General features: G+C 39.2%; 1 protein-coding gene and 1 pseudogene across 6 annotated transcripts in view; one reads left to right on the forward strand and one right to left on the reverse strand.

The window, feature by feature from the left end:
* CENPJ (centromere protein J) overlaps window positions 1-16,109 on the reverse strand; it is a 69,087-nt gene that overhangs the window by 26,695 nt on the left and 26,283 nt on the right. For 5 of the 6 annotated variants that reach the window (XM_053657931.1, XM_053657946.1, XM_053657925.1 and 2 more), the window contains 2 exons: window positions 8,274-8,522; window positions 4,302-4,386 (listed from right to left, as the gene is read on the reverse strand). In XM_053657931.1, the coding sequence (XP_053513906.1) occupies window positions 4,302-4,386; window positions 8,274-8,522 (334 nt within the window). The remainder of the gene's footprint in view (window positions 1-4,301; window positions 4,387-8,273; window positions 8,523-16,109) is intronic. The other variant, XM_053657940.1, reaches the window with a different exon arrangement.
* On the forward strand, window positions 9,983-11,866 carry LOC119058015 (NADH dehydrogenase [ubiquinone] 1 alpha subcomplex subunit 3-like; annotated as a pseudogene).

Raw genomic sequence — 16,109 nt, forward strand, 5'->3', positions numbered from 1 at the left:
GGAACAACTGTAATAGCATAATCAATAAAATATATTTTAAGAAAAGGAAAATCCCAAAGATTTGATTAAAAAAAACTATTGGAACTAATCAACAAATTCAGTAAAATTACAGGATATAAATCAATACACAGAACTCAGCTTCACTTCTGTACATTAACAATGAAACACTTGAAAAAATAAAACTATACTATTCACAGCAACATCAACAACAACAAAAAATACCTGGTAAAGATCTATAAGACAAAAACTATGAGACAGTGTTGAAGGAAATCAAAAAGACACAAATGGAAAGATATCTCGTATTCATGGATCAGAAGAAGTAATATTGTTAAAATAGCCATACTACTAAAAGCCATGTAGATTCAACACAATCCACATCAAAATTATAATGGAGAGAGAAATAGAAATTTAAAAACATCCTAAACTGTATAGAATGAAAAAAGACCCCAAATAGCCAAACCAATCCTGAGAAAAAAAGAACAAAGCCAGAGGTCACACAAGTCCTGATTTCAAACTATATTACAAAGTTATAATAATTAAAACAGTATGGTACTATCATAAAAAGAGATGCACAAACCCATGGAGCATAATAGAGAGCTCAAAATCAAACCTCCACATATATGGTGAACTAATACTTAACAAAGAAGTCAAAAACATTCAATGAAAAACAGTCTCTTCAACAAATGGTGTTCTGAAAACTGGATAACCATACAAAGAAAAGATGAAATTAGACCACTACCCATAACACTCTTAAAAGTTAACTTGAAATGGATCAAAGATTTAAAACATAAGACATGAAACCATAAAACTTCTAAAGAAATCATGGAAAATATGCTTCTCAACACTGGTCTTGGCAATATATCCTTGGCTACAATACCATAGGCACAAACAAAACCAAAAATCAACAAATCAAAAATCATCAAACTTAAAAGCTTCTGCTCAGCAAAGGAAACAATCAACAAAATAAAGAGGCAACCTACCAAATGGTACAAAATTTTTGCAAACCATATATTCAATAAGGGGTTACTATCCAAAAGAACCAGTCCAATTAAAATATTGGCAGAGAGCCCCGGCCGATGTGGCTCAGTGGATTGAGTGGTGCACTGTGAATCAAAGGGTTGCTGGTTTGATTCCCAGTCAGGGCACATGCCTGGGTTGTGGGCCAGGTCCCCAGGAGGGGGTGCATGACAGGCAACATTGATGTTTCTCTCCCTCTCTTTCTCCCTTTCTTCCCCTCTCTCTAAAAATAAAGAAATAAAATCTTTTTTAAAAAACCATGGGCAGAGAAACTAGACATTTTCCAAAACTCATCCAAATGGCCAACAGGTACATAAATGATGCTCAACATCATTAATCATCCGAGAAATGCAAATCAATAACCACAATGAAATACCACCCCACAACTGCCAGAATGACTATCATCAAGAAGACAAACAGGCCCTGACTGGTATGGTTCAGTGGGCTGGACATCATTCCACAAACAAAAAAGTCACCAGTTCAATTCTCAGTCAGGGCACTGGATTATGGGCCAGACCCCTGGCTGGGGGTGTGTTAGAGGCAACTGATGGATGTTTCCTTCACATATCAATGTTTTTCTCCCTCTCTTTATCACTTCCTTCCCCTCTCTCTAAAAATAAATAAAATCTGTTTTAAAAAAATAAGACAGGAGATAAGTGTTGGCAAGCATGTGGGGAAAAGGGAACCCTGTTACACTGCTGGCGAGAATGTAAAGTGGTGCAGCTGCTATAGAAAATAATATGGAGGTTCCTCAAGAAACTAAAAATAGAACTACCATACAACCCAGGACTTCCATTCGTGGGTCTATATTCAAGAACAGGAAATGAAAACGGGATCTGAAGAGATCTCTGCACTCCCATGTTCACTGCAGCATTATTCACAATAGCGAAGTATGGAAACAACCTAAGTGTCCATCAACGGATAAATAAATAATGAAGAGGGGCACATATAAACAACGGGACATCATTCAACCATGATAAAGAAGAAAATCATGCCATTTGCAACAATGTGGATAAACCTTGAGGGCATTATGCTAAGTGAGACAAGTCAGATAAAGACAAATACTGTGTGACATCACTTATATGTGGAATGTTTTAAAAAAGCAAACTCATAAAAACAGAATGAAATGCTGGTTACCAAGGACTGGCAGCTGGGAGTATAGGAGAGATGTTGAAGGGTATGAAGTTGGAACATAAATCCTAGAGTTCTAATGCACAGTATAGTGAAATGTAGGCAATAATACCATATTATAATCACCAAACTTACTAAAAGACCAGGTCTTAATATTCCAACCTCTAAAAAGAAATGACAGTTATGTAATAATGATAGAGGTACTAATTATTGCTATACAAGTAATGATAACATATAAATGTATCAAATCAATATTCTGTAAACAAATTTCTACAATGTTATATATCAAATATATTTTAATTTAAAAAAGATAAAAGAATTTCAGTTCAACAAAAGATTATATAAAAAGCAAAAAAGACAAACCCTACACTGGGAGAAGATATCTGTAATAGAGCTGTCGAAGGAATAAACAAAGGCAAAGGTTGTCAACCCACATCACCCATTAGTCATGTGGGTGATGCAAATTAAAACTATGATGAGACACTGTTACACTACTCCCAGATGGCAAAAATTTAAGTCTGACAATAGCAAGTATTAACAAGGTCTGGAGTAAAGCAAGCACTTAACATTGGTGATGAGAAAGTAAAATCACCCTGGAAAATATTTTAGCAAAATCTAACAGTGTTAAAGGTATTCCTCCCAATTCCCCAGTAATCCAGCCCTACGTATATGCCCTAGAGAAATTAACATGCACACCAAGAAATGTATAACAATGTTCACAGCACCACTGCGTAACATCCTGAAACTTAAAAAAAAAAAAAAAAAACCATCAAAAGAGAAAAGTAAATTGTACTGTATTCATACATGGAATACTACCTGACAGTGAAAATTCATGAACCAGAGCTGCAGATCAAGATGACTGAATCTCAACAGCAATGTATAGTGAAAGATGAAAATGAAGTATGCATATGCTCAGTATGACTGTTCAGAAAGCTCAAAAACAAGTAAAATACTTTTTCAGGGCTACACCTATGGGAGTGGAAACTACAAGGAAAAGCACTGTGATATGGTCATGGAAAGGTTGGTTCTCAATGCCTCTTATCTATTTCTTGATTTAGCTAGTGGTTTTTCAAGTTTTTCCTTTATATTGTCAAGATGCAAATGTTATATCCACTTTTCTAAATTTAATTCACAAAAACAAGTTCTAAAAATTACAGGCAGACCGAGTTGTGAAAACAAAACTTCATAGGAGAAAATGGTATATTGTGACTAAACATTGAGTATTTCCTAAAATCACGAAGAAAGATTGATAAATTCAATATTAAAAGAAAAAACATGTATGTGAAAAACACAAACTGAAAGGCTCCACCAGGATAGTGCGATGATTTTGGCAGTGCTTTTAACTGACAGGATTAGTGCACAGAATAACTAACTTCAATGAAGAGAAACACGCACACCCTACCCCCTCTCAAAGTTACAAATGAGACGAAAAGGCAAGCCACAAAAGAGGAAATCTAAATGCTCAGTAGCTATTCAAACTGATGCCCACATGACCTAACCACTAATCAAGGAAACGACATTAAAATTACACTTACCCACTATTTCACACCCATGTGATTGGCCAAAATTGTGAAGTCTGACCAGTTCAAGGGTTGACAAGCACAGCACATTCTGCTAATAGTATAATTTAAAAACAAACAACAACAAAAAAGCCATACCTAGTAAAACCACTTGGCAGAGCAAAAGGAAAACCTCCTGCACTTGCACAAAGCTGCTGCTATGACCCAACATCCAACTCTTGACAAGTACTCCAAAGAAATTCACATAATCAAGACTTTCTGTAGCCCTGTGCATGCTACTGACAAACTGAGAAAATCTGAATGCCCTTCAGCCAGGAAAACACACATGGAATATGTATAGCTATTCAAATCAATAAACCAGAGTTAATGTGGTAAGTGTTAAAATATGAAGAGAAAAAAGCAAATTGCAGAGGGATAACATAAATTGTGGAAAAAATACTCTTGATTTATCAACACAATATAGTAAAAGAATGAGAAATGAGCATGGGAATACCATGAGGGTGGAAATTTGGTGGAGGAGTGGGATACACAGGGCATCAATTATACTGAGTGTTTTATTTTTTAGGTTGGGTATAAATCCTCTATTCTTTAAATTCCTGAAATGTCTTTTTAAAAGATCATGCAACTTCTTACCTTGTATGGCCAAACTATTTTTCTTGTATCGTTCTAGCTGGGTTCCAGCAGAATTTTGTCTCTTCTGAATTCGAACTGATGAATTCTATAGGAGATAATTGAATATAAAATTAGTGTTAGTCTACATATTAGTACAATGAATGAGACTAACAGAACTCAGCTTGCAATGAGAATATTTTAAGTATGTTCATTTACATTGTTTTCATTTGTCACTAGAGACCAGAGTGAACAACACATACACACACAGGCCCCACACCTGGAAATACATTCAATCCTCAAGTTAAAGGCATAACAAACAAAGTAAAATGAAATAGTCTTCTGTGATTGATACCAGATTAATCAGAGAAGAGGGCAGGACCTCATAGTCACCATCAGCAAAACCCCCTTATATTGGCCTCTCCAGTGAATATTTCCATCACTGTCCTGCTCTAACTGAACCTCTAACTCCCACTGAGAAGACTGCTCACCACTGTTCCTTGCAAGGATGGAGGTTTCTCAGGGTCCTCAGAGCTCACAACCCGAGATTTAGAGGTAGGACACTTGTCTACCCTGCTCCCCATCACTGCTCCCAACCAAATCTCTTTCCCTCCCTACCCACCCACGCCCGGCTCCAAGTCTTACGGCCATGTACTCATCCACCATGCACTCCTCCTCTCCTGATGATACTCTAGCCCTGTAGTTTCCATCTCCTGACCTACTACTCTCCCTCCAGTCTGAGACTACCATGGGGAAACTCTAGAACTGTCATCATCACTGTCTTCAATTCCCGGTACCTGTTTAATTTCAAAGCATTTGAATTCATGATGTGAGGCATGAAATTATTAGCCTAGTCTATTAAAAAAGCCAATGCCATTTAGTGCTCAAGTATTTAGGGGTGAGATGCCATAATTTCTGAAATTACCTTCAAATGGACCAGCAAAGTACATACACATAATACAGCAAAACATTAACAGTGATTCAATCTAAGCAAGTACTGCAGGTGTTCATCAGACTGTTCTTTCAAATGCCTTTACCTGGGGAAGCTTCCATAAAAACCTGTTTGAGGAGGAACGGAGAATGCCACTTTCAGACTACCACAGCTTATCCTTCAGCTCATTCCTTTAATACCCTAACTCCAACAAGGCTTATAGCCAACAGGGTCCTACAAGTCATTGATCCATGTGTTCTATGTCCCTCACAACCTTGTAGCCTATGCCTTTCATAAGTAGTTTAAATTCTTGTGGGTCACTGATGCTGTAAACTTCCAAGCCCCTCTCTCTCCTGGGTGGTATTCCCCCTGATGACCCCACGTTTCCTAAAACATGACTCTCCACCCATCTACCACCAAAAAGTCAAACAAGAAAAAAAAAATAATGCAAGCCATTCTCGATGGAAATAGTGATCTCTAACCTCCACAGGCCCCCAATGCCACCCGGGACTCACTACACTTCCCAGTCCCTTGGCTTTCCTCTCTTAGACAACTATTTCACACTTTCCCCCATGTTCCCCACCCTCACTGTCAGTAGAGGACCGTGCTTTCCACTTCACTGAGAAAGTTAAAGCATCAGGAGGGAACTTCCTACTCATTGGCACCACATATCTATCCCTGGGTCCAGACCTTGGACCTTATTATTGGACTCAAACTGCCCATGTTCCTGGCCAAGGCCAGCCTCCCCATTCCCTCAATCCCATTTACCCTCACTTATAACAACGCATCCACAACTCTCCCCCTTTCTCCTGCATCTTTTCCCTCTCTACTGAACCAATGCTACCAATACACCAACACTTGTTAATTCCCCATCTTAAAAACAAAGATAACGTCCCCTATAGCCGACCACTCCTTCTCTTTACATTTACTGTAAAACTTTTCTACACAGTTCTCATATCCTGTCTGAAACTTCTCCCCATTCCCTCTTGTCCTGTAGGGCTTTTATTTCAACATCTCTGCTAGGTAAATCCAATGACCAACCTTCACTCCTCAACTTACTTAGCAGGAGCCTTTGATGCCAAAGATCACACTCTTAACAGCCTTGCTCAACTTGGCTCATAGGACACCACCCAGCCTCCTTTCCTTCCTATACCCTGGTTGCTTGTTCTCCTCACCTCCAGCTTCTCACCCTCAGCCTCACTTTTGGCCTCAGTCACCTCTCTCATACCAAAGCTTCACCACACATGCTGATGACCCCACACTTCAAGCTCCAGCCTGACTTTCCCTGATCCCTGTATAACATCTCTACATGATTATCTCCTTGGCCTTTGAAACTCACCTTGTCTGCACATGAGCTCCTAATGTCCAAGGCCCTAAGCAATATGTGCTGCCTTCTTGTAGACTTTCAACAAATGGAAACTCTTATATTAAGCAAAAACTACACTAAACTGGAAAGCCATTCCTGACTCCTTTCTTGCTGTCACTCCCCCATCCGGTTCATCAATAAATCCCATCCAGTCCTCAACCCCACCAATGCCACTCCCCCAATCTAAACCACTATCATCTGAATCACTGCAACAATCCCCTCTGATGTTCCTGATTGGGTCCATAGTTTCTCCTCCCCCTTGTATCTACGATAGAGTGTGAGCTTACAAAAATAAAGGATTAGGCCACCTCTTCCATTAAAGCCCTGCAAGGACTCCCCATTGCACTCAGAGAAAAAGCCCAAGTGCTTACAGAAAATATTAAGGCCTAATAAAATCTGCACCTGCCACCAGTCATCATCCTAACTCTGATTTCTTCACTACTATTCTCCCCACTTACTCTGCTCCAGCCTTACAGTAAATACTCACTTAACATCCTTGATAGGTTCTGCAATTTTATCAGGCTAACTGATAAAAGAGTTAAGTTCCTAGAATCAACTTTGTATCAAAAAGACACTATTCAAGGACCCGCTGTACCAGCCTCTAGCCTTGCTCAGCCTCAGGTCCTCCAAGCAGACAGCCTACAGGCCAACGGCTCCTGTGCCTGCTCTGATTTCCACCCAGGTTCCAGCCTGGCTTAAGACGCTCTTTGGCCTTTATTCAAATGTCGTTTTCTCAGTAAGGCCTTCCCTGGCCATCCTACCTACCTACAACTGCAACATCCCAAACAGCTATTCCCCCTTCTTGCTTTTTCTCCTTAGTTTCCACCACCATGTCACACACCATATGTTTTATTTATCTATATTATTTCTAATCTTTCTCCTAACACTGGAATATTAAGTTCCAAGAAGGCAAGGATATTTGCCTATTTTGTTCACTGCTTTCTTTATCTGCAGTGCCTGACAAATCAAAGTTGTGAACAGATGAATGAAACACCAATTACTTGACTCAAAAGGGTCACACAAATGTGACTCTCTGCAAACACTTCCCTTGACCTGCTTAAACTCAGATTGTCTCCCGCAGTTTATAATAATCCCTTTATAAAAATTATACAAATGAATTTGAAAACTATCTGTATAACAATACTCAATTTTTTAAAATAATTTAAATCCCCATGGGAAACTTTTTAAAAAACTATTTTATTTATTTATTTTTAGAGAGGGGAGGGGAAGGAGAAAGAGAGGGAGAGAAACATCAATGTGTGGTTGCCTCTCATGTGGCCCCCACTGGGGACCTGGCCCACAACCCAGGCATGTGCCCTGACTAGGAATCAAACCAGTGACCCTTTGGTTCACAGCCCATGCTCAATCCACTGAGCTACAGCAGCCAGGGCTAAATTTTTTTAAATTACAGTAAAATATATATAACATAACATTTACTATCTTTAACCGTGTAAAAGTGCTCAGGTCAGTGGCATTAAGTACATTCACACTGTCATGCAACTGTCACCACCATCCATCCAAAGAACTCTCTTTAACTTACAAAAACTGAAACTCTGTCCCCATTAAACACTAACCCTGCATTCTCCCCTTCCCACAGCCCTGACAACCACCCTTCTAATTTCTGTTTCTATGAATCTGACTGCCCAAATATTTAACATCCCCCCCTAAACTGACAAAGCCACTTAGTCTCCAAACCTACCATGGACCCCTCTTTCTTCATGGCAGTCCCACACTGATCGATCTTGGTGAGGCCCTCAGCGGCTTCCACTTTCTTCCAAGCATCAAGTCGGAATCTTTCCATCACTTTTATTTCTTCCCGGAGATCTGTGTTCTCTTTGACCAACACTTCTATCTGGCTCCTAAGACGGCCATGTGTACTTGACCATTTTGCTTCCTTTCTTTTCAAATCTTCCTGTAAATCTGCTATCTGCTGTTTCAAAGCCTGCCACTCCCCACAAAAAAGAATTACTAGAATTAAAATAATGTCACAGAAGAGTACAGCTAGTGTAGCACAGGGAACAGAAAAGGGGAGGCTCAATCACATTCCAATAACATTGGGATTTTCAGGAAAGGGAACAAGGGGTTCAGGCTCGCTTCATACTATCAGCAAAATTAATTCCAGGAATCAGGGGAAGGAGGAGACAGGCAACAATTAGAAGTTAACTGCAGTAACATGACTACGAGATAATAAAGGCCTAAACTAAGATATTAAGTGAAATAAATGAGATATATGGGGAATATCTGGTGAAGAAAAAATTAGTAGGAATTAATTACTAACTGAAGGAAAAAGAACTGAGGTAAAGGGAAGAATAAAAGATTCAAAGTCAAAACTACCAGCCTTGAAAACTGATTCTATTGGAAATTTATTAAAAACAGATTTTAAGAAAATGAGTTGTTTTAGATGGACTAGATGACATAAGTGAAGAAACTTCTGGAAATGTCTAGAAGCAATCTGCAACTGTACAAAGAGAATAAAGATGGATCTAAGAACTAAGGAGAGATAGTCAGCTGGCTATATAGCATATGCAGATGCAAGTCAGAGGAGTGACTAGAGCTGAGGAAAGGAGTATAGACAGAAGCTGGAAGCATTTCCCACCACCCACCAGAGAACCCAAATATGAGACTGAAGGCAGTGAGAATTCTAACCACTTCATTAACATACACAGACAACCTGACACCCACCCATGCTCATGTAAACTTCACAACAGCCAACAAAGTGCTGTTGCAGTAAACATTATGAATGATAAGAAAGTGAAACAGCCTTACCGCTGACATGAAAAAATTACAGTAGTCTGGAAAGAAGATCAAACCAGCCACAACATTCCCTTAAGCCAAAGCATAAAGAGGAAGGTCCTAACTCTCTTCAATTCTATAAAGGCTAAGAGAGGTGAGGAGGCTGCAAAAGAAAAGTATGAAGCCAGCAGAGGTTGGTTCATAAGGTTTTATGTTATCTCCATAACATAAAAGTGCAAGGTAAAGCACCAAGTAATCCAGAAGATCTAGCCAACATGATTTATGAAGGTGGCTGTATCAATGACAGATCTTCAGTGTAGACAAAACTGCCTTATATTGGAAGTAGATGCCATACAGGACCTTTATAGCTAGAGAAGTCAACGCCTGGCTTCAAAACTTCCAAGGACAGGCTGACTCTCTTGTTAGGGGCTAATGCAGCTGGTAAGTTTAAGTTGAAGCCAGTGCTTACTTTCCCTCCTTACAACAGTAGGGCCCTTAAGAATTATGCTAAATCTACTCTACCTGTGCTCTATAAAAAAGCATGGATGACAGCACATTGTTTACAGTGTTGTTTACTAAATATTTTAAGTATTCTGCTGGGACCTGCTCAAGAAAAAAAGGTTCCTATTACTGATCACTGACAATGCACCTGATCACCCAAGAGCTCTGATGGAGATGTACCAAGAGATTAATGTTGTTTTCATGCCTGCTAACACAACATCCATTCTGCAGCCCATGGATCAAAGGTAATTTTGACTTTCAAGACATACTAATTAAGAAATACATTTTATAAGATTATAGCTGCCATAGGCAATGACTCCTCTGATGGACATGGGCAAACTAAACTGAAAACCTCTGGAAAGGATTCACCTTTCTCAATGCCATCAAGAACATTCATGATTCATGGAAAGAGGTCAAAATACTGGCTTGGCCAAAAAGTCCATTTAGTTTTTTTCCATAAAATAAGGGACACATTTCTCATTTTCAGCAATAACTTTATTGATATGAACATTTTAAGTATGTTGGCTATCTCCCACTACTGACTTCTCTAGTGGGTAGAGGCCAGGGGTGCTCCTAAACATCTTCCAATGTATAAGACTTTCCACACCAAAGAATTATTTGGTTAAAATGTCAATAGTACCAAGAAACTTCACAAACCACTTTTGACATGTTTCAAAGTCACTGCACCTTCTCCAAATACTGCACAAATCTTTTTTGCATTTCAGTTGCATTTTTACCTTTCTTCAAATTATAAAACATAATATGCTGAAAATGTTGCATATTTTCTTCCATCTTCAACACTAAAATGGCTTCACAAAAATTCACCAATTTTGATAATTTTTTAAATGCATGCTGACATGACAGCTGTCACAACACAATTTAACAAATTTGTTTCAAATAAAGTTAAAGACAACTAAGTACTACTAGAGTCATCATATGGAAAAAACTAAACAAACTTTTTGGCCAACCCAATATTAACACTAACAGGAATTTGGAAGAAGTTGATTCCAACCCTCAAGGATGACTAACTAAGGAGTTCTAGACTTCAGTGGAGGAAGTACAAATAGCAAGTGTGACAAATAATAAGAGAACTAGAATTAGAAGTATAGCCTAAAAATGTAACTGAATTGCTGCATTCTCATGCTAAAACTTGAACTGATGAGAACTTAATTCTTATGCATAAGCAAAGAGAGTGGTTTCTTGGGATGGAATCTTGGTGAAGAAGCTATGAAGATGTTAAAATGACAACAAAGAATTTAGAATATTACATTAACTTAACTGCTAAAGCAATGGCAGGGTCTGAGAGAACTGACACCGACATTGAAAGAAGTTCTACTGTTGGTAAAATGCTACCAAACCAACACATACTACAGAGAAATCATTCATGAAAGGAAGAGTCAATCCATGCAGCAAACTTCGCTGTTGTCTCATTTTTTAAAATTGCCACAGCTACCCCAGCCTTCAGCAACCACCACCCTGAGCGGTTAGCAGCCATCAACATCGAGGCAAGACCTTCCATCAGCAAAAGGATAATGACTCACTGAAGGCTGGTTGGCACTTTTTAGCAATAAAGTATTTTCTATAAGGTATGTATTTTGTTTTTCTAGACATGATGCTATTGCACACTTAAAAAGACTAGTTTAGTATAAACATAATTTTTATATGCAATGGAAGACCAAAATATTCATGGGACTTGCTCTGTTGAGGTGGTCTAAAACTGAATCCACATTATCACTATGTACACCTGTACCATCTCTTTAATTAATCTTGTAATGATTTAAGTGGAAGTGGGCCAAGACCAGGATGTGGGAGACTTGCTGCCTTCCTCAAGAACACCTGGCCCAAAGAGCCAATGCAGGTCATGTCCATCACCATGGGGGCCTTGCTATAATTCTGTCCCCTTCAGTCCCTACACCAAGTATGCCTGCCACAAGAATCAACCAAATGGCACCCTACATCTATCCGGTACCTGTCTGAGATGATGGGAATAAGCCCAACGTGCCCAGCCACCTGCAAGATCCCAAGGGCCCAGGCTTGGAGTGGCTGAAGAAACCGTGAATAGCTCCACTATAGATAGGAGGGCCCCTTCGCTGTGCCCCCAATAAAAATATGAAAACCAAAAAAAATAAGTGGAAGCGTATCAATAAATAAAGTTTTCAATTAAGTGCATACTTGTTTTTAAAGTGTATATGTGCGTAGTAGAAAGAAGGGTAACTATATTCAATAGGAAACTATGAATAAGCCATTAGTTTAAGAAGGTACTATACCAACAACAGAAACAAATAATGAACATCCATGTCTATAGACAACATACCAAGTCTTTTCAAAAGTGTCCAATACTTAAATCAACAACAACAAAGTAGAAAGAAGATTCAAGAAAAAGTTGGCAAATTATGAAATACTCTGACATCTTAAAGAGGAAAGCTAACTCATCAAATCTCCAGGATATGAAGCCTCTACATCAAAACCATCCAGAACCTTCTGCAATGACAGATGTGTCCTGGACCTGCACTGTCCAATATGATAGCTATCAGTTACACAATGGCTACCGAGCACTTGAAATGTGGCTGATGTCACTGGGAAACTGAATTTTTAGTTTAATTTCAATTAACTTAAATTTAAATAGTCACATGTGACTAAGGACTAGCAGACTGAAAAGAACTGGCTTAGAGAATAAGAGGATATATTGTTTGAGGGAAAGGCACCAGGTTACATTACAATTAAGTAAAATTTATGTGTTATTCTCATCAAAGCAAACAGAACCACAATACGAAAGCTCCTCTACCATGGTCTGAATCACAACGGAAGAAGAAATCTCAGTTATGGCAAAGAAGGGAAGGTGAGGGGAGTCAATCTTATAATCTTGGGTGGTTTAAGAAGGTTGCCTTTTTTTCCTTTTGGGTCTTGTAAGGTTTTCATAACCTAGCCAAGTATTGCTCTATTCCTGGAAGAGTCAGAAACAATAAAAATGAAATGACAAACCCATTATGCAGATATTTTAGAATAGGTTATGGTTTTAAATTTAGTGAAAATTTTTCTGACAGCTGAATTTGATTTTAACTACTATTTAAAGTACTTGAAGTCTTCACAAAAAGTCATGGTCAATTTGTATTATAGATTATAACAATAATCTATAATCTAGAGTATAGATTTTAAAAAGAAATTCAAGTAAGTTTAATATTAATTTTTAATCCTTTACCTAGCAGACAAAGAGCAAAAACACTCTAAAAATTGACAGTAGAATTAAAAATTGAAACAATATTTATGAAGGGATAAATCTTGTAATATCTATGAATGTACATACCATCCCCCCTTTTTTTAAAATATTTTATTTATTTTTAGAGAGAGGGGAAGGGAAGGAGAAAGAGTGGGAGAGAAATATCAATGTATGGTTGCCCCTTATGTGTCCCCTGCTGGGAACTGGTCTGCAACCCAGGCACGTGCCCTGACTGGGAATTGAACCTCGATACTCTGGTTCACAGGCCCACACTCAATCCACTGAGCTATGCCAGCCAGGGCCATACCATCCCCTTTTAACCTAGAAATTTCATTTCCAGGAATTTATCCTACAGATATACTTGAACATGGAACCTACATGGGGACAAGGATGAATTCGTTTTGTTTACACCTGTATTCCCAGCACATGCCTGCTATATTACAGGTATCCAATAACCCCGTGCAAAATAACTAAGTAGAAGAATGATTGTAAACTGATGTGTGTACAAGATTATTCAGGATAGCACTCTTGATAGAAAGAAAAAGAACAAAAACAACATAAATGTTTAGTTAGGTAAATTATGGCACATCCATATATTTACCATTGAATTCTATTCAATGGTAAAATAAAGAATGAGGATGTTCTTTATGTTAAGATAACTTCTTTTTAAAAATAGCATATATACACATATATGTATATATACATATACATGTGTGTGTATGCATTCACTTAGAATTACCAAACTTGTACCACTGGTTATCTCAAAAGAGGAGAAAACTGGGTGGTGGAACAAGGGTGAGAACAAGAGATTGCACTGCACAGCCTTTTTTGGGAAAAAAATTTTATAGATTATTAAAATCTAAAGATTTAATAAACCAAGCATTAACCAAAACATAGCAAATGTTTCTCCCCACAAAAGTAAAAACAGAGTTAAAGACTCTCATCAAACTGGTATGTGGTAACTTAAGCTACAGATGTGAAGATGAGATTGTTCAAAGATGCTGTACTACAGAAAGGAAGAAAGCAAAGGATAGGACTTAGAAGTACTGGTATTTAAAATATGGAATTGGGGGACTTCCGTCAAGATGGAGGCATAGGTGGATGTGCCGTGCCTTCTCACACAACCAAGTTTAGAGACAACTAAATATTAGCAACAGAAAACACAGCCAGAACACGGAAAATTGAACTTTTCGGAAGTCCGTTAACAACAAATTCTTCAGCCTGACCAGTAAGGGGCGAAACCAGCGGCTGGTGAAGCGGGATTGCACAGGAGGTCTCAGTCAGCCAGACTCAGGCTCGGAATCCAGACGTGCAGAATCCAGGCGCAGGGTTGGACCTAGTGAGCGACTGCGAGGGAGACAGCGGGGGAGTGGTGCTGCGTGTTGACTGTGGTCGCGCATTTGTGCGCGGGCGGACAGGCGAGGGAGTGGGCGGTTGGACCGGGACCTGGCAGGTACCCGCGGCAAGCGGCAGTGGAGGGCGCCGCCATTTCCCCGCTCTGACCCCACCTCCACATACAGCGTCATAACCCAGCGACTCTGAGTGGCCCGGCCCAGGTGAACCACCTAAAACGCTAATCCTCACCCAGCTGTGAGAAACAGCAGAGGGGGGCGCCATTTCCCCGCTCTGACCACGCCCCCACATACAGCGTCACAACCCAGCGACCTGGGAGTCCAAGGCACCGCTTCTCACACTTAAAGGGCCAGAACAGACCAAAAATGTCCCAAGATCTCAAAGCCCCAGAGCCCATAGATCTAAGCGATGAAGAAATAGCAAAACTCTCAGACACACAGTTTAAAACACTGGTCATCAGGATCCTCACAGAACTGGTTGATTATACCGACAAATTAGACAAATACATGAAGGCGAAACTAACTGAAATGAATGGAATTGCACAGGACACCAATAGCAATGAAAAGGAAACTGGGACTCAAATCAATGGAGTGGACCAGAAGAAAGCAAATAATGGCCAAACAGAAAAGAGTCAAGAATCAAGAATTCAAAGAAATGAGGAGAGTCTTAGGAACCTCCAGGACATCTTTAAATGCTCCAACATCCGAATTATAGGGGTACCAGAAGGGGGGAAAGGCACAGCCACCAGTGGAAAACTTATTTGAACAAATAATAAAGGAGAATTTCCCCAATCTGGCAAAGGAAATAGACTTCCAGGAAATCCAGGAAGCTCAGAGAGTCCCAAAGAAGGTGGACCCAAGAAGGAACACACCAAGGCACATCATCATTACATTAGCCAAAATTAAAATGAAGGAGAGAATCCTAGAAGCAGCAAGAGCTAAGGGGACAGTCACCTACAAAGGAGTCCCCATCAGACTGTCAGCTGATTTCTCAAAAGAGACCTTACAGGCAAGAAGGGGCTGGAAAGAGGTATTCCAAGTCATGAAATCTAAAGACCTACAACCAAGATTGCTCTATCCAGCAAAACTTTCATTTAGAATGGAAGGACAGATAAAGTGCTTCTCAGATAAGATCAAATTCAAGGAGTTCATCATCACCAAGCCCTTATTATATGAAATGTTAAAGGGACTTATCTAAGAAAAAGAAGTTAAAGAAACATGAACAGTGAAAGGACAACAAACTCACAGTTATTAACAACCACACCTAAAACGAAAGCAAACTAAAAGGACAGCTAGATCAGGAGTGGAAACATAGAAATGAAGATCTCAAGGAGGGTTAGCAACAGGGGAGTGGGAGGAGGAGAAGGGGGGAGAAGGTACAGAAAATAAGTAGCATAGACAGTAGATAGAAAATAGATGGGGGGGGCAAGAATAGCATGGGAAATATAGAATCTAAAGGAATTGAGACACATGGCCATAAACTAAAGAGGGGGGTAATGGTGGGGATGGGGGGGTAGGGTGGAGGGGAATGAAGGGGGAATAGAACAATTGTAACAGCATAATCAATAAAAAAATATTTTTAAAAATATGGAATTGGAAGGTGAGTTTGCATTGTATGCTATAAGCAAGGGATAGCCATATAAAATTTTTCTCTTGATAAACTGAAGATTTTTCTTTTGATGAATTCTAATATATCCACTTTTTTTCTTTTATACTTAGTTCTTTGGAAATC

This window comes from Artibeus jamaicensis, unplaced genomic scaffold, assembly GCF_021234435.1.
Source record: "Artibeus jamaicensis isolate MK-2021 breed Jamaican fruit bat unplaced genomic scaffold, CSHL_Jam_final contig_2002, whole genome shotgun sequence".
NCBI lineage: Eukaryota > Metazoa > Chordata > Mammalia > Chiroptera > Phyllostomidae > Artibeus > Artibeus jamaicensis.